Here is an 18,844-nt window from a genome sequence, read left to right on the forward strand (position 1 = left end):
TTATATGATATAACGTCGTAATAACATAATTGTGGCATGATGTTTGGGGGCGAAATTTACATTTTGAATGTATTTTTAAATAATGAATTATTTATTTCTTTAGTATCTTCATTTCTTTTATTAATTACCTTTGAATGTGTGAGGCATATTTATGTTATATTTTTTTAAATAATTGGTAAATAAACCACATAAGTGATTACCACCGCCCAGACATTGGCGCTATAAATAATAACCATTCCTTACATCATACCAACCGCACCACCAACCTTGGGAGCTAAGATTTTATGCCCCGTGTGCCGGTACTGTAGTTGCACTACCTCATTCACCCTTCCAACCAAAACACAAAAATAGGGCGCCTACACAAAAATGCGATGCGATGCGATGCGATACGACACCGCATCTCAGGAACTGGCGAAGCGAATTGCTGCGATACGATTTCGTCCGGCAAAGCGTTGGTTCAGGTGCTCATATCTACAACGGTAGACGTATTGGATGTGTTTTTAAGAATTGTGATCAAGGATCGCAAAAAGATTGTTGCACTGTTGTTATTCTTAAGATATAGAAGAAAAATATTTTCGGTTCATCCACTCATTACGACTATGAACGCTGCTGGGAACTACTTTACTCGAAAATACTGCTTGATGCTTTGAGAATTGAAGATAACTGATTTGATTATCTTAGAATGAGCATATCTTCATTTGAAGAGCTTTTGCGCCGGCGGCGGCGGCGTCTATCCCCTACGCTGTCTCAGAGCGGCCTAACGTGTTAACAAATGTGACGTAATATCGCAAGAATGCGCGATGCGACTCCTGGCCTATCCACATATCCACGTCATGTCAACGTGGAACGAGGCGGTAACGTGCCACGTTACGTTGCCAGTGCACGTCGCGTCCGTGCTAGTGCACGTCACCGTGGGACGGCGCGTCACGTCGTTAGCCCACGTGGCTCGATGCTCTCGCTCAGCTAATGCTTCATTATTTTAGCGATTAGTTGTGATTTGTAAATAAAAAATGTCAGAATATCAACTGATTTACAGATTTAACTTGAACGTCCAGTGCTTTAGGACAACATAATATATGATTTTAAGGACAAACTTAACAGAAGCTGAAAATGATTCGATAAACATTCACAATGTATCAATTTTCCTGACTTTTAACGGCAAAAGTAATAAAGAAAAGACGTCTAGGTAAGCACAAAGCGTCCTACGGCGACGTTGCCGTTCCGAGCACTAGCACGACGTGGCACGTTACCGTACCGTTCCACGTTGACATCATGACGTGGATATGTGGATAGGCCAGGAGTCGCATCGCGCATTCTTGCGATATTACGTCACATTGACGACGTCGTGACGTATATATGTGGCCCGGTCGTCAGATCGGATATTCTTGAGATGCATTCGTGTGAGCTCAGATATTTGCGATGCATTGCAAATTCGGATTGATGTATGGGAATACCTAATAAATACTCAGTTCTCAGGATCTAACTGTAATATTTAAAAGGCCGTTAAACATTAAGGTATACGATGCACTTAAAGCTTTTGAGAAAAGGACACTGGGCAATGTGGGTCTGCATGTTACGAAATACTGGTCACTAGCATATAAACAATCTAGGCAACTAGAAATTGTCAGCCAGAGCCCTTGACGGAACGTAACTCCGTTGATCCGTTGCACCGAAGAAGACCGGAGAGAAGACGTCGGTAACCTCTTGATAGTTTTAGTTACCAAATTGAAAATTATTAGTAAGCAATCGATCACACGCATTTAACTACAGATATTAAAATTCTGTAAATAAAAGGCAAACATTTTAAACAATGTTATATTTTCTTAATATCAATGTAAAAAAAAAAGTTGACACAAGTTTAAGGATCGGATATCCAATGCTTTTAGACTACGCAACACACAAATTCATACAATCCATTACTAGTTATGAGCAAACTAAGCAAAACTGCGAACGACTCCCCGAGCTCCCGAGAGTCGGTAGTAGGACGGAGGCTAGCTCGACGTCATCATCGCTGCAACATCCACACTCAATAGAGGAGCTTGGCTCTCTGGACGGAGCGACATCAAACCACAACTCGCCATTTGCTTCAAGACATGCTCCATAACATCCATTTGAATAAATTAATTTTATATGAATTCATATTGTCGGCACGCTTCGTAGTACGTTGAACATTGCATTGCTTCGACTGAATTAACAGCAGCGGTAATAGCAGCCGGAGCAAGGCGAGCAGCAAGAGTAACAAGGCCCGCAGCACGAGTAGTAGCAGGGGTTGCAGCCGGGGTAGCAGCAAGGCATCTTGGTTTTATTTTAATATTACAACGAGAATAAATCTTATTTTTATTTCACTTTGTGTTTGTGTTGATTTGGTTGTTGAACGTTTGGAGTTTTAGTTTTGATTGACTCTTGGATTTTATCGATCAAAAAAGAAAACTTCTAGAACGCCTTCTTTTAATTTTTTTGAAATAATTTTCTATAATTTGTTTTTAATAAGAAAAAAGGTCCTACCCAGTCATGATATTAAAAAAGTTTTTACATTGAAATAATAAAATGCCGAAAATGCTTAGTTTCCTTCTTCGATAGTGTTCTAGTATATTCTCTCATGGTAGCTTTATTTTTTTGTTTAATTTTGTTTTTTTATTAGTTCAATAACTACAAAAGAAATAGGATGATCAAGAAATCAGACGAAAAACTTACTGAACCGTTTTGCCTTTACCTTTAATCTAAAATTATGTGTACAACATTAGCAGTCAAGTATTCATTAAATATAAAATTATCCCTCTTTTCATGTAATAATTAGCTCAATTTCATGAATTATATTAAAAAAAAAAACGGCGAAAGTAATTATTATTTTTATTTCATAAACATCAAAAGATATAAAAAAATATTAGCTTATTTATACAAAAAAAAAAACATAATTAAACCCGTTTGCGTTTGTTTTTCGGTGGTTCTTCATCACTGTTATTACGTTCATCACCGCTGGTGTGTTCTTCATCACTTACCAAAGGTGTTAAAATTTCTGTTGCTGCATCGTTGATATTATCACACTCTGAAATAAAAATATTGACCAATTCTTAACTGCATTTTTTTATTAAACGTATTATAATATTATATTATATTATATTATATTATATTATATTATATTATATTATATTATATTATATTATATTATATTATATTATATTATATTATATTATATTATATTATATTATATTATATTATATTATATTATATTATATTATATTATATTATATTATATTATATTATATTATATTATATTATATTATATTATAATAACACCAATTCTTATTGCCTGCCCTCCACTGGTTCACAGAAGGGCTTCACTCTTCGCCCAAATCATCGGAATTGCCATTCAACCAGGAAATATAATGCATCCTTGCCACCATAACACACAGACATAATTTTTATAGTAGCTATTTATACATTAACTATGTTCGTTTGTGTACAGATAAGGCTTGAATGTAAATAATACTTAACAAATTGAACTAATCTTTTTTAGAAAATTTTGCTAAGAAAAACAGAAGCACTACGGAAGGTAATGGCGTCTCGAATTGAACGGCTAGTGGATACAGGTATTTGTCATTCTCTACTCGTTTGTAACATTATCCCCAACATAGTAAGTATAGTACAAAATTATATAATTAAATTACCATCCACTTCAACTTCCTTCGATTGGTCGACTGCATTGATAACACCTTGTAGCAAAGGCGCTTTGATTTTGAAATCTCTCGCCGTCCCCAAGGATAAATATTGTTGAAAGTTTAACTGAAAGGTGAATACAAATCTCATCTAAAATTATATGTAAATAGACGAAAGGAGAAAAGCGATAATGCCACTTGCATTAGTTATCCATACGTTCATCTTGTAAACTTTAAATAAATAGAACATAAATTTTGTTTCCATTTTATCACATTAGTATGATCGCGTTGTTTGATATAAAAAAACGTTAAAAACTTGAGGAACGCTTTCAAGTTGGATTACGTTCGTTCAATAAAATATAAATGAATTTTATGAATTCGACAAATCTTCACCTATCCCTAAAAAGGAATAAAAATAAAGTATCTGCCTGTAAATATCCCATCGTTTCGTAAAAGCTTTCTCTTCTACTGAGGAAAAGTTGTGACTTATTGCATCACGCTGCGATCCAATGCGACACATGCCAAAACTTTAGCTAAATTCGAAAAATGCACGTTTCCTCGCGTAACTTTTTAAAATAAAGGAATTAAAAGATATTTTCATAGTATTAATTTTGGATTTTAGCCGACTGCATATACGTACATTAGCCTTCGTTCCTAGAAGGATGACGTGTTTGCTGAACTGTTCTGCCTCCAGTACAAGTCGCGGAATCAGCTTGGTGTCTCTCAACACTTTGCTAGCATTCCGCTGTTGCTGCGACGACTCCAAGTATGTGATAAGACCGTCAGTGACTGCAGACAGCTTTTTACCGGAAAACTTAAGCAGTCTTTCCAGCCTGTAATATAAAATTAAATCGTATTTATTAATCATTACCTCGCGACTCTATCCGCGTATTTTTATCCAGGTAAACTTCTAGAATGTCTGTGTGAATACAATGTGACCGTACACGTCACATGTGTATATTTCACGTCACGATTAAACATGACATTTCTCTCTGCACTTACGATATAATTTTCGACCTCAAAGTGAACGGAACACGCTCACCTATATCATGACACCTAAACATTTTTAAAGTGGAAATTTCATTGGCCTCGAAGCCAACATTCAGGATCGAATTAAGTACAACGTAATACAGATATTTTATTTTATCTTCTGACACGTGTTACTGGATGAATTTATTTCATAATGATGCATACCTCAAGGACTGCACCATGGTTGGGTCCAGCTGCTTGATGAAAGTCGCCAGCAGCGAATACAGGCGCATGCAAATGGTCAACACTTTGTCGCTCCCGCCGCCGATACAGCACCGTAATTTAGCTGTCTCGGTCGTCCACGTCGTCAATTGACACAGTTGGATTACAATTGACTTGTAAAGCTCTTGTAGTTCTAACGACCGAATAAACAGATTACAATTATAATCATCAATCAGTATCAATAGAAAATGCTGAATTTCTCTTATAATTCGAAAGAAGAACTGTGCCGTAAATTATTTTATGTCTTAAATATTAGCTGTAAATTATATGCTTAAAGAAATAATCAGAATTAAAAACTCTATTGAGTGTAAATGCCTTTTTCGCCTGCCGTTAACGCGATAGGGGGTCGTGAGCTGCAGGTTGAAAAAACTGATGTATACAAAGTAAATTAATATATCCTCACCTCGGTCTATCCGCTGCTGGTGCGAGTGAACAGCAATGTTCAGCGCAGCTGTGAGATCTCTTGCTCTGCTTAGCAAATGCTCAGTGGTTTTAAATGTATTGCTCAGGTGAACGCATACTTGACCCAAAACCATATGACCGGAGCGGGAGTCTATCGTTGGGAAATTGCTTGTTTCTTGGCCAGCAGAACTGTCTTCTTCCTGTTCCAACAAAGAAGTAATGAACTCTGTTCCCATACCATTTGTTCAAAAACGTCACCATGAAAAAAAGTGCGTCCAACACGTAGAAAAAATATGATATTGTTCTATATTCTACGGTATATTATAATATTTGCAAAAAGACACCATTTGCGAAACAATAGGATAAATATATAAGCAACCTTAGTCTAGAACAGTAACCGAACTATATAAATAGAAGAAATTACAAAAATACTTTAATATAGATTTATCTAAAAAAACGATATATATTATTAAATTTTACCGGTTATTATGTATGAGACTTGAAAACACAATAATAATTATAAACCTCTTATCGAACTGTATAAACACGAAGTCAATTTGTCTCACATCGTTTTGGACGAGCATCATACAAAAATACGGAACCAGTGTCGAATTTCACTTCGATACATTACTGTTAATGAGTCAATGCTAATGGTCCTATAGAAATCACGACCAGCAGGAGGGTGCGCACTCACGTCGATGAGCCCCAGCTCGACGCTGAGCTTGAGCAGCAAGTCGGAGAGCAGCGCGGGCTCCGGCTGCGCGGCCAGCAGCGCGCCCGCCAGCGCCAGCGCCTCCGCCTGCTTGCTGCGGCGCGCGAACTCCTCCAGCTTCAGCGTCGCCTGCCGCCGTACCGAGGTAAGGTTTGACTAACTCTACGAGTATGCTTCCTGTGACGTCGGATCCGTAGACGTTTAATGAAACTATACAACGTCATCGCCATGAGCCTCAAATTACGCAAACAATATTTATATATTAACCGTCTCATTGGATTATGTGAATATGTTCCTCTGAATTTGTGCACACACCTATGTACTCCATCACCTCCGCAGTTGGCAATCTATAGATATTACTTGACACAATTTTTGCACAATTTACAATTTGTCTAGATTTTTGAGAACTTATATGAATTTTCGGTGACATTATAAAGTGGATCGTGACGTATAAGTAGATTGCGGATTCTAATTTAGAGAAGATTAATATAAAGTTTTTATGATTAAAATTGAGTATGAATCTCAATTTACATTTTCCAACAATAACAAAGCTCTATCGTTCCTCTCCGTGTTCGATATGTGCAATGAGCTTGAAATTGCTACAGTAGGAAATATATTTGAGTATTTTTACAACACTCACCCCAGTTAACTGATTGCAGGGTACAATTGGTACCTCCAAAAGTAAGATTGCGATCTGAACGACAGTCGTAAGTATCTTCCTTCTGACCATATCCAAATCTTCTTCGGCTGCCTCTGTTTCTATGTATGTCAGCACTGAATGTAAATTTTCAAGAATCTCCGCAAGGCAACCTGTAGCTGGTTTGTCGTTATTGCCAACTGAAACAACGTCAACAATAGTTTAGTATAAAGATTCCATAATTGTTGCAAAAAAATGCAACAGGATCTCGTACAATCAACGTTATATATAATTGGTAACAATGGCAAAAACGATGGTGGGTTCCTATTAAACATAGGTACATGCTAAATAAGACTTCATGGATCAATAAAAAAAAGTGTCATAATATTCATGAGCATACTAGAAGCCATTGGGTTGACAAAAAATGTAAGAAAACACTTTGCTTTGACAAGCCTTACAATTTGAATACATCCCTGTAAAATTCTTAAAAAAAATATTTTAACCTTTTTAAGGGATGGAATGATGTCTGACAGTACCAGTCAAATTATCCCTTTGAAAATCTACCTATATATTATAAAAAAAAAAAAAAACAATATTATAAAGTATTTTTTAATTATGATAAGTGCACTTACTTATACCAGACATGACGTCATCTAACTTCAAAGAGTATGCCGGCGATAGTAACAGGCTCAGGCACGTCTTGTAGAGTTCTAGACAAGCTAGTGTAGTGTGGTCATCGAAATCACACATATCCTGAAATCTGTAAATATAATTAAATATAATAAATTGTTATGGGCCTACTCTGAAATGATCTTTATTATATCAATATTAGTATATTTATATAATAAAATTTTTGGAGAATCATAGCTGTACTTGTTTGTCTGATAGCTATCTTTATTTAATAAAATGTACCAATAAGGTCTGTAATAGTGATCGATGTAGAGAAATAGTTCTCTTGATGACTCATTACTTAGAGTCACGATTGCTTGGCTGATATTTATCGCATAGAACATGCATTTAAAAATATTTATCACTTGAGGGGATTTAGAGCTGAAAGTTGTAATTCCATATTTTCTACATCAATCACTTCGATCAACATTATCACTAGATAATCAATCAAATGTAATCAAAATGAGGTCTTATTTCATAAATTGAAATCTAAATTTGCGTCAACGTGTTAATGTGCCACGATGCTTCTGTTGTGTTCAAAAACTGTAAAAATAACTATCGAAAAATATATGTATCGGACGGAATATCATGTTTTTGTTAAGTAGATGCTGTGCTTTAATTTAAACAATAAAATACCCAACTATTTTAATGAAACAATAATTATTTAGTTTTTAGCAAAACCAAGCGCCAATTTTAGCCAATGTCTGGCCAAGAAATGCTTTAGAACAGTGAATATATGGAGTAGTTTCATTATACTTTATAATTTTTTATGATATTTTTTGGCATATAAAAATCTCTTACCCATTTTCCCCAATCATGCACAAGGTACTTGGTTGGGGAATATAGATAAGTCTGGTATTATTTGTTGTATAGTTATACGATATTTGTTGATCATTAGCAATGAATAAGTATTATTATAAAAACATAATAGAAATAATTAGTCAAATTATTCTTACAAACAAAATTAGAACCGCGACTCGGTAACAGTCTCTTCTGAGCAATAAATTGTTAATATCGTACATTTAAAGTGGTGTTCTCTGCTCTGATAATAACGAAATAAGGTTGAATTTGGAACAAACGTTAATGTAAAATTATGTTTCTTTTGTTACTCGTGGAGTAAGTTTGGAAATGAATTTTAATACAATCTAAGCCGCGCTTTATTGCCCGGGAAGAAGGCACAGGTTGGGTTGAAAGGATTAAACGTCTACATCGTCTATCTCTACTCGACGGGACGGTCAGTCGGTCACTTGACGCGTTATCTAGTGGTACCGTCGCCCCAAGATGACCGCATTAGCGTAGCGAGTGGTTCACCGGCAGAGCACGCGCGCGTGCAGCAGCGCGGCGGCGCGCAGGGCGGGCGCGCGGGCGGCGCGCGGCGCGGCCCCCCCCAGCGCCGCCTGCGCGCCGCGCAGCGCGAACGCGTGGAAGTCGCTGCGCGCGCGGATGTGGTTGCGCTGCTCCACCGACGACCACGGGACATTCTCGCTGGAACACGTGAACGCGCTTTTATTGGTGAGCATTTTTTTCATTTTTTTTTTATTTCATATTTGAGTGATCATTGTTTTGATCGTGCTCGCTTGCACTCAACCGTTAAAGAAAGCTCTGTGTTGATCGTTTCAAGCCAATTAAAAACGTATCTCACCCGTACAGGAGGTCCAATACTCGCAGGCACAGTTGCAAGTCCCACAGGCACGGGAGGGGCTTGAAGGGTCCGGCTCTGTCTTTGACCGCACTGGACACCTTCTTCGGTGATTTACCTTTCTCCTTCTGTGATTTTTGTGACTTTTGGGTCTTTTGTGATTTCACTATTTCCTTGGTTTCGTTTAACGATTTACTCTTTTTACCTGTTTTCGGAGATCCCTGAAATACTTGAAAATATTTATTTTCTGTTATGCCAGTGTAGTTTCCATCATTTTAATTTAATAAATAAACATAATTTATACTTATGCATTTCCTGAAATTTTATAAAACTAGCGTTCCGCCCCGGCTTCGCACAGGTGCAATTTATTAATAAAGATAACGGTATAATTAAAATATCTTTAAAAGAAATAGTATTGGTCCATAACTTCCTACTAGATACAATTACCTACTAGATACAAACAAACAAGTTTCGCTTATGATATAAGTATAGATGAATAACGTTTTTATATACCTTAGAATTATCCAACAGCTGAAGATAAGCCTTATACAAGTGATGCACGGAGTTGGCGTTAGAGTTCTGAGGATTCCATTGCATGATGCGATGCGCAATGAGCGCTTCATAGCACTGCAACGTCTGTTGTACTTTTATATTTTTCGCTTTGGACTCTGGTGTCAGATCATTTAAGCCTGTGTCGTCCTTAAAAAAATATATAAATTTAATGTTATTCAAGTATTCACGTGCGTCCACGTGACACAATTAAAAAAAAAACTAATTAAATTAACATATATCGCATAAATATGCTTCGCTATCGCTTATTTATAAAATTACTCGTGTAACTTCCATTTTCATAAAATTTAAGGGAGTAGTTACTTACAAAATAAAAAAACAAAGTTCTTAAATAATAAAGTTTAAACTATACGGAGTTTGAGATAAGATCGGTATCAAAGTAAGATCGTACCGATCGAATTTCCGGCTGACTTGATAACTTTTAACATGAAGTTCACCAGTCAATAGAAACAGTTTTATGAACTTATATTGCCAAAAGTACAAATACAACAAAAATATGCTTGAATTAGTCAGAATTTTGATCGTTAAGATCTTACCCCAATGCACTATAATACTTAAAGACAAGCTATTGAAAAATCCGACAAACTATTTAAAAAATGTATGCCAATAAATAGTCACAAACCATTTGTATCACCGCCGAGAGATCGCTCTTGCACAGCTTTTCCATAATATCCGTAAGTTTTCTCCTGAGGAAGGTAGCGCCGTTTTCGCTCTGACTACCGAGGACGTCTTCCGACTCATCCTCGTCCACTTGTAAGAACTGCGCTATCACGTACAACAGCCGACCAATGGGTTCCTAAAATTATTAAATATTATTATTATTTAGACAACTCATTATCAGCCAACCCGGAATTCGAACCCAGGAACTTCTGTAAATAATCTGGAGCCTTAGGATACAAGCAAATTATGTATCTAACAAAACTTACTGTTAGAGTAGCACCGATGCTTGATAATTGTACACACTTGTCGAAGAGTAACACGGAGGTTTCATCATCATCATCGGGTAAATATTTATTCAAGTGATCATAGAACAGTTCCAAGATCGACTCGTGTAGAGCTGGCTTGTCTTTGGTACAGTCGTACATCTCTAAAACACAAATTCATAAAAACATTCAAATGCTACTGAATGTATTTAATGTTTTAATAATATCAATTATAATATAATGTTCGTAATTTATATATTGGATTAATATTTATTTTTTTGCATTATTGAATGGTCAATTTAAAAATTGGGGCTTCGCTCGCGATCTAGGGGAAGGTCGTCAGGTGTTAGGTATAAAAAGGTAGCTTATGTCCATCCTTGGGGCTCAATCTTGCTTCACACAAAATTTCATCAAAATCGGTTCAGTGATATTTTTGAATTTATTATATTAGTATGTATAGATGTCAAGTTATCCTGAACCATGCTAAGTGCCGATAACACAGTACTTGTTCGTGAAGTAAATAATAAGGATTCTTGTGTTCAAATTGGGATAAGAGCAAGTCACTACAGAAAGAGTAAACTATATGATATTATTATGAACATATTCCACGTTAAATTTAAAGGGCATGAGTGACGCTTTGCTTACAAGTAATCTCAGTGTGCGTGCGACGACTAAGAGTAGAGACAGCAAAAAAATACAAATTAGATTATATTTGTTAAGTTTATTTTAAAGTCGATAATTTAACGCTATCGTGGGTGATAAATAGATCCATTACATACAATAGTTGTACCGATCCTATTTTTTAATGTATCCATAAATGAAATTTATATTGTTATAATCTTTTTATTATCAAAACATGGAGTTTGAAATTTAGACCTTATTCACGTCGCTTCAAGATACAAATTATAATAACCAACCCATGATTGTGCAATTAAAAAGATATACTGCGTTCCCATCTGTTAAGATAATATTTACTTGATATTAATATGGTAAAACTATGTGGTTTATCAACCACATATTAAGTTGATTTTACTGTGCTTACATGAAAACGCTAAATGATTTTTTAAAAAATCTTACCGGTGTATAATAATTGTTTGACAGCAGCATCTTGCACGAGACAACGACGTAGAATCGACAGCACTTCCAAACATATCGTTTCGTTGCGAACTCGAGACGTTATCCTGTTTGAAATAGTAAGGTAATATATTGTACACAAAACATAAACACTCAGTTTTTGTAGTCTATTTTTTTTTAGGCATGGTGGGTGTTAAATTTGAATATAAAATTACAATGCAACGTCTCCATATGTTTTGTTTTGTTTTAAATAAAAATAAGGCTTCTCGCTGTGATTATTCATCGTGATATAGGTACTGTCTTTTGTTGGCAGGCTAGTATTTTTTTACTTGTTAGCTATAATAGAATATATGGCACTCCTAACAATACCTTATGGTATATGTCCGATCAACAATCCGAGACGCCCATTACTAAAAGGCTCGGATTAAGAGAAGAATGTTCAACATCGACAACATCTAGTCTAGAGGTAAAGTCTAGAGGATAATGAGAATTTCTTGTCAGAAAAACACAAAAGTTTTTATTCGCAGAGAAGGTGTAGATATACAAGACGCAGATTAACATGAGATTTACTAAGCACTGCTACATTATATTATGCACTACAGTTCAGTTCTTGATTAAATAAATCTTTATAATACACGAATATTCCATTTAACCACTAATATATTCTTCAATTTTACTTTCAAAGTTCCGATAAAAATTTCATCACTAATCGTAACGCGATCTTTTCGAGAATCCACAATGAATATCATAGTTATTCGCGATCTCAACCGATGACATCGCGTCAAATAAATGTCAAAGTTGTTTATTTGTTTTACGCCCAATATCAATGGAAAAGGCTATAGACAATAAAGACATAATGAGAAGTCGAATATGGCGGATATCTGTAAACTTACGCAGCGCCCTGGCTCGTAGCGTGCATGTCCACCGTGAGCTGCGTGAGGTAGGAGTGCGCGCTGAACTGATCGCTGGCGCCGCTTTGACTCGATGAGAGTTCTTTTGATAACTTCATATATTTTAACACCGTCAAAAACCCAAAGAGGGCTAAGCAGCGGTAGCTGGAGTCCCTGTTGCAGAACGTTGTTGTTAAAATTAAATGTTTTATTTGGAAGGATTCCGTGGTTAGTAGCGGGACACTGACGGGTCGTACTTACTGAATAAATAATTGTCATATAAACATGATCACTGAAGTAAAGAATCAGCTGATTAATGTCTCACTATTGGGTACAGGCCTGGTCTCCCTTTTGAGGAGAAGGTTTGGAGTTGACTCCACCGCTGCTCCCATACGGGCTAGTGGTCTCGTCCGCCACGTGCAGGTTTCCTCACGATGTTCTCTTTCTACGCCGAGCACGAGATAAATAAAAATTAAGCACATGATTGAGATGATTCAGAAGTGCTTGCCCCAGATTTTAATTCATAATCGTCGGTTAAGATTCACGCATGTAAGTTACAAATATCGAACAATATTTATTTATTAATTCATTCATCGTGTATTTAACTTCTTATAGAACATTTATAACTCGAAATGTAAATCTTATTACTCTTTGGGTCATTTTACTTAATATTTTCATCTGTCAATGCATAAAATAAATAACAGTATATTAGTCGATCGTCGCTCCCTCTCGGATAAATATTAATTCGAACATATACATGCACGTATGAACAAGAACATACATACCAGGGATATCAGAAATAAAAATCTATCCGTAATCGAAACGGATAAAGAATATGTTTGGAGCCATTCGGTTTCTGTTTCTGTGATCACACCGAACAGTAAATAATATGCAGAGGCAAGCCGCACCGCGAGTAGAGCCCCTTGCGGCAGACCATGACGAGCGAGTCGCGCACGCGCGCGCTGTAGGGCAGCAGCGGCCGCACGGCGCCGTACACGCGCTCGCCCGCCGGCGCGCAGCTCTCCAGCGCGCCCGCCAGCTGCGCGCTGCGCTCCACGGCCGCCGGCGACAGCTTGCACAGCACGTACAGGCAGTCTGCAAGGCGCTTGGTCACATCGGTGCCGTGGCTATCGGTATTATCGGCTCATTATTAATATAATCGAGTGAGTTGCTTCGCTCCCGAACTGATGCATACTCGGCCGCTTTTGCTGATATTTGATAAAATTATGATCTAAAAATACAGTATACATATTTCGAGGAGCCGTACCGGTGTACTGATGTTGGCTGTAGTCCCCGAAAATTTTATCAGCTAGTTGACTGAGTATGTGTCCGGCGGTCTCGGGCTGAGCTTTGCACAGCCGCACCAGAATCAGCTTTCCGTGTGACCAGCACGCTTGAGCCGTGGGCTTTATTCGGGATACGGAGAGCAAACAGAAGGCGAGGTTTATGAGACCCATCACCGTTAATTGCCGGTGATTAGCACTGAAAGAACATATTGTTTAAGGTCATTTAAAATAGGTAGGGGACACAGAAATAAATATTATTCAACCCTCACATCGTCAATGACTCACTCACCTTTAAAACCAGAATACAACAATTTTAAGTATTGCGGTTTAGTGATAGGCTAAAATTTAGGTTTTAAAGAAATTTTAGTCTGAATAATTCACTATAAAAAATATTTTTTATAGGCAACCCACGCCATATTATCATTTGATAACCTTAGTAGTATAACTAACTGCTACGTTACTGGTCACTAGTCACTACAGTCTAGTGGCTAGATTTTTGGCCGGTCAGGCCGATGAATAGTTATTTGGCTTTTCTATTGAAAAATCCTCGGTAACAGCCCGGAGTCTAGAAGTTTGATATGTGTACACTCCCGTCCCCGGAAAGTGCACTATAAATATGTCCTACATAGTTGGCTAGTCTCACTTGAGATTAGTCTAGTCGCCGTGGCCGAAATCAGGCCAACATCATCATCAGTATATTTTAATATGAACGATAAATTATCTTACCTCTCAGTAGTGAGCACTTTGAGCACGCTAACAATATCTACGTCCGGCGGCAACACAGAGCGAACCCACGCAGACTCTTTGCTCTTCAGCTCGTCCAATATACGAAACTCTATCGCCGACTTTATTACCTTCAAATGTTATTCAAAGACAAATTATTATAAAAACTACGAAAATAGCATTATAAAGTCTGTTTAATTAATTCTCACGCGATTATATTAAAGTAAAATAACTTGTTTATAAACAGTTAGGCAGAAATAAAATATATAGCCCAAACATACTAACGGATAAAGTAAAACAAAAAATTGTATAATCCGCGCGCGATCAGAATGGAATGCAACCTTTTGGAACTGAGACACGCACAGTCCGGCCGCTAAAGGTAGCGTCAGCAAAAGCGCAGGACGAATTGTCACTTGTTATTGTTACTGTATTGATTTTTAGTTTTACGAATGTTATAATCATTATCATAAAAATGAGTTGAAACAGAAGGTAAAATTTAGGAAAGTCAATCACATGAAATTTTTCTTGCAGTTTAACATAAATTTCTTATATGGAGTTAGTAATCTCATCTTGATCGAATTTGGATTCAAATAGTCCAGAGATTTTTTTCCAAACAAGTCAAACAAAAATTCAAAAAAAATATTGAAATAATATCTTTTTCCGTCTCGCATTTTTAAATTTGGACGGATAATTACAATTTTAATATTGACCAATTACCAGTGTTTAATCGTTTTTATAAATCAGAAGAAAAATATAGATTTTAATTGATACTTTTTTTTAAATAAATTTTTAAGTTGCATTTTTGACTTATTTTGAAAAAAACTAAAAAACGTGATAACTCAAAAATGGTTAACTTTTGCATCATGCATATGGGGGTTAAAATTATTGCAAATAGTCACCCCTATCACCTCCTAACGAGAATACGTCGAATTACCAATAACCCTGTAATAACTACCTACATAATCGACTAAAATCATAACCCCCCTAAAGTTTTGCCAGAGCCGGACAATTATGGTAAGAACCTTTTTTGCTAACATTCCTTTGCTGAAGAACCACAATTTTCGATTTACTTTGACAAAGTTCCATTCTATGCTGATAGTTCACGGCTTATTATAATAATCATACTTACATCCAAGCAAACTGATTTAAAATCCGCACCCTTATCCGAGATAGCTAGGGAAAGGTCAATGAGGAATGGTGTTCTTAATAGTTGGGTTTTTGGCCACTGTTTTATATGCTTGCGAATGAGTTCTGGTTCCGCTGCTCCTTGTGATATATGGTACAGGCATGTGGACAGACATCTACTCATCTCCGCGGGGCTGTGTTGAACTGAGGACAAGAAAATAATAAATAAAACAAAATACATACCTACACAATATAAATTTAATGTATGTGCTTATCATAATCATATGAAGCAAATATTGCACTTGTAATTATTTCTTAATTTGCATATTTCTAGTTTTAATTAGATCAAAACCAGACCTAAATAACTATTTACTATATTTTGAATTAAATATGAATGAAATTCCTTTCACTCCGAATTGACTATTTGAGTACATATGTACCTATTTGGTTTTAACATATCAAACATGTACATTTCAATTGTCTATGAAAATATTTAGTGATGTTATATACCTATATCATCAACATCCATTGTGGTTGACTCTGAGTCTTGAGGCGGAGGCTCCAGCTTGCTGTATAGTCTTACATTAAAGTAATGACTCAAGTGAGCGAGAACAATTTCGACATTATATAACTTGCATAACCTGAAAAAAAAATTAATTTCTCTTAGAAGGCAGGCAAGCAAGTCGCGCGTCTTTTATTTTGGAAACGAATGTATAGGGTATAGAAATAGTAGACATAACGTAGCTCTCCAGTACAAATCCGCCTGGTGTCCTCAGATGTGGAACAAGCAAAAATTTTAAATTATTGTTAATTTTATTGTATTATCATCTATAAAGTTGTTAAAGTCTGATATCTATAATTTAGGTAAATATTTTTATTCTGTATTAAACAAACATGTAAATATGTACTTGATAAAACGTAAATTTTATATTTAATTTGAAACTTGAGTGTATAACACATTTACTTGAGCAATTGGTGGACAAGTGGAGGCAGGGCATCAGGTGATATATCGACCATGTATGAACAAATCTTGTTTACAACTTGTCTGTGATCAGTGCGCGACAGTTGAATATCTCTGAAAAAAGAAAAAAACACATTACAGAAAGTATATTTTTTACAACTGCACCCTAGGTTAAATTTTACTATATATAATTTTTTATAGTTATTAATACAAACCAATCAAGTTTAAGCAATACAAATTTATTTACCAACAACCCTTATTAACATAATATAAATTACTGGACTTAGTAATTACTAAAGAACGAGCAGGAATTTAAAAGCAGGCAATGGGCCACCAGCCAGTATTATAATAGTTACTTCCACATTTATTTATTTTTATTATTTAAATAGTTGGACAGGCAAAGTTGCAAATGGGCCACCTGATGGTGAGTTACTGCCACTGATAGACATTGATACTTTCAGAAATATTATACTAAACTTTTGTTAGTATATAATGCTTTACCTTCTGGCTAAAAAGATGAGTTCTTTCAAGCAAACTTTAGTATGTCGATTGACCCCATAATTGCACTAATTAATTATATACACACTAATTAAACAAATACACTAATTAATTATTTTATAATTCATATACTCACTTAAACATAGCTGTCAACTGCACCAACTGCTTCTCATTCCATCGGCATTGACACAATGTGTGCACACTCTGCACTTTAAATTCAACTCCTGACAATTCAGAACCACAATATTTGACATTGTCGTGTAACAAAATAGCATTAAGGCACTCTGGTAAGATGTCTCTCCAACTGTAATTATAAAATAATTTAATTGAATAATCATATTCAAATTGGGAAAATGTTTTTACATTTATAGATAATTAAACATTTGAAAGATAGCATTCTTATACTTTAGAAGATATCAAAACCAAAAAATACTGCTTGATTTGTCAGATACATTCTGTAACATTACAAATTTTGATCAAAGTCATTAAAATTTGACATATGTTTTACAGTAACATTATTATTCATACTTCTTATCTTATTATGATATACATAAAAGAACAAATAAAAAAATATACCTACTTAATATTTTAACTACACATTTTCTTAATTCTTATTGCACCCATGCAAAATGGAATATGATACTAGTATAATATAGATTAGATATTTTTGACAATTTATAAAACTAAAGTTACAGCATACAAATATCCAACTACAAAGGCTTCTTTCTTTTGATAAAGTTTATTTTAAATATATATTTTAAGTGATAAGACATAGTGTTATATAGTAAATATTTCTGTTCCAGTTTGATGTGAATGGGCCAGTGTTATTGTAGGGCAAAGGGTCATAACTACATAGCTCCCAAGCCTAGTGGCCCATATGGCAATGGATGTCTATCTATTATAAATATAAAGTTACAAAATGGCACTTACATCATATTAACATCAGTGTCATCTACTATAGATTGAACACTATCACTGCTCCATCTTACTAGGTGTTCTAATGGCAATCTTGGCAATTCTAAACACAGTCTGCTTATCACATCACCACAGTGAGTGAGAGATGTTAATTCTTTTCTCATTGTTTTGAGTACTATATCAATTACCTAAAATATTATGATTTATATGATTATAATTATAATTATATTATTAATTTAAGCTGTATTGTAACAAATTATCGGATATACAAATAGTTAAAATTACCTTAACTTTGATTTTGGATGTATTGTCTGGTAAGCCATTGAAAATACAATCCAACAAGTTAGCTCCATCGTTAAGTAGTATTCTACGAGGAATTTCATCAATCACCTAATTAAAACAAAATTCAATATATCAGCACAATAAAGAAAAACACATATATTTATTATCATCGCACTTCAAACTTGAGTCGTAAATTAATACATGATTCAACCTGTTCAAGTTTTAATTTGCAAAATTTATATAATTCTTCACGTTCACTGTTATTTTGTCCAAGTTTTATTATTTTGCTGAAAATCGTTTTCGCTTCCATTCTTTAACATAAATAATCGCAGTAAAATTTTAATATTAGTATATTTATAAAAAGTTTATAGTACTTATATGCGCCGCCAACTTTTTAAAATATGTTATTGAATACTAAGAAATGACATTGACATTTGACTATAGATTAAATATAGAAAAATTATATCAACATAGTATAGGCAAAAGTATAGCAACATACCATCTTAATACATCATATTATTCTTCAAAAAGAGAAATTAAAATATAATTTAAAAAGTAAGTTTGAAAAACTACAATTATTTTTAATAAGGCATTTTCAAAATTCTGTCATTTAAGATTAAGTAGCTTAATT

At 35.2% G+C, this 18,844-nt stretch overlaps 1 protein-coding gene across 1 annotated transcript; it reads right to left on the reverse strand.

Annotated features, from left to right (window-relative positions):
- Positions 1 to 2,833: 2,833 nt before the first annotated feature.
- Positions 2,834 to 18,592, reverse strand: LOC113397015 (Fanconi anemia group I protein homolog). Its single transcript, XM_026635152.2, has 25 exons — positions 18,425 to 18,592; positions 18,217 to 18,321; positions 17,947 to 18,119; positions 17,153 to 17,320; positions 16,522 to 16,632; positions 16,068 to 16,198; positions 15,562 to 15,761; positions 14,436 to 14,563; positions 13,691 to 13,905; positions 13,332 to 13,518; positions 12,427 to 12,597; positions 11,537 to 11,640; positions 10,463 to 10,623; positions 10,159 to 10,332; positions 9,480 to 9,665; positions 8,970 to 9,187; positions 8,639 to 8,812; positions 7,291 to 7,418; positions 6,662 to 6,858; positions 6,004 to 6,150; positions 5,311 to 5,509; positions 4,851 to 5,040; positions 4,297 to 4,489; positions 3,669 to 3,783; positions 2,834 to 3,046 (listed from the first exon to the last, which is right to left on the reverse strand). Exons 1-25 carry the CDS (start codon positions 18,521 to 18,523, stop codon positions 2,916 to 2,918), a joined length of 4,005 nt encoding a protein of 1,334 aa, XP_026490937.2. The 5' UTR covers positions 18,524 to 18,592; the 3' UTR covers positions 2,834 to 2,915.
- Between the last annotated feature and the right edge of the window lie 252 nt (positions 18,593 to 18,844).

The sequence above is a fragment of the Vanessa tameamea genome, chromosome 9 (assembly GCF_037043105.1).
Source record: "Vanessa tameamea isolate UH-Manoa-2023 chromosome 9, ilVanTame1 primary haplotype, whole genome shotgun sequence".
In the NCBI taxonomy this organism is placed as follows: Eukaryota; Metazoa; Arthropoda; class Insecta; order Lepidoptera; family Nymphalidae; genus Vanessa; species Vanessa tameamea.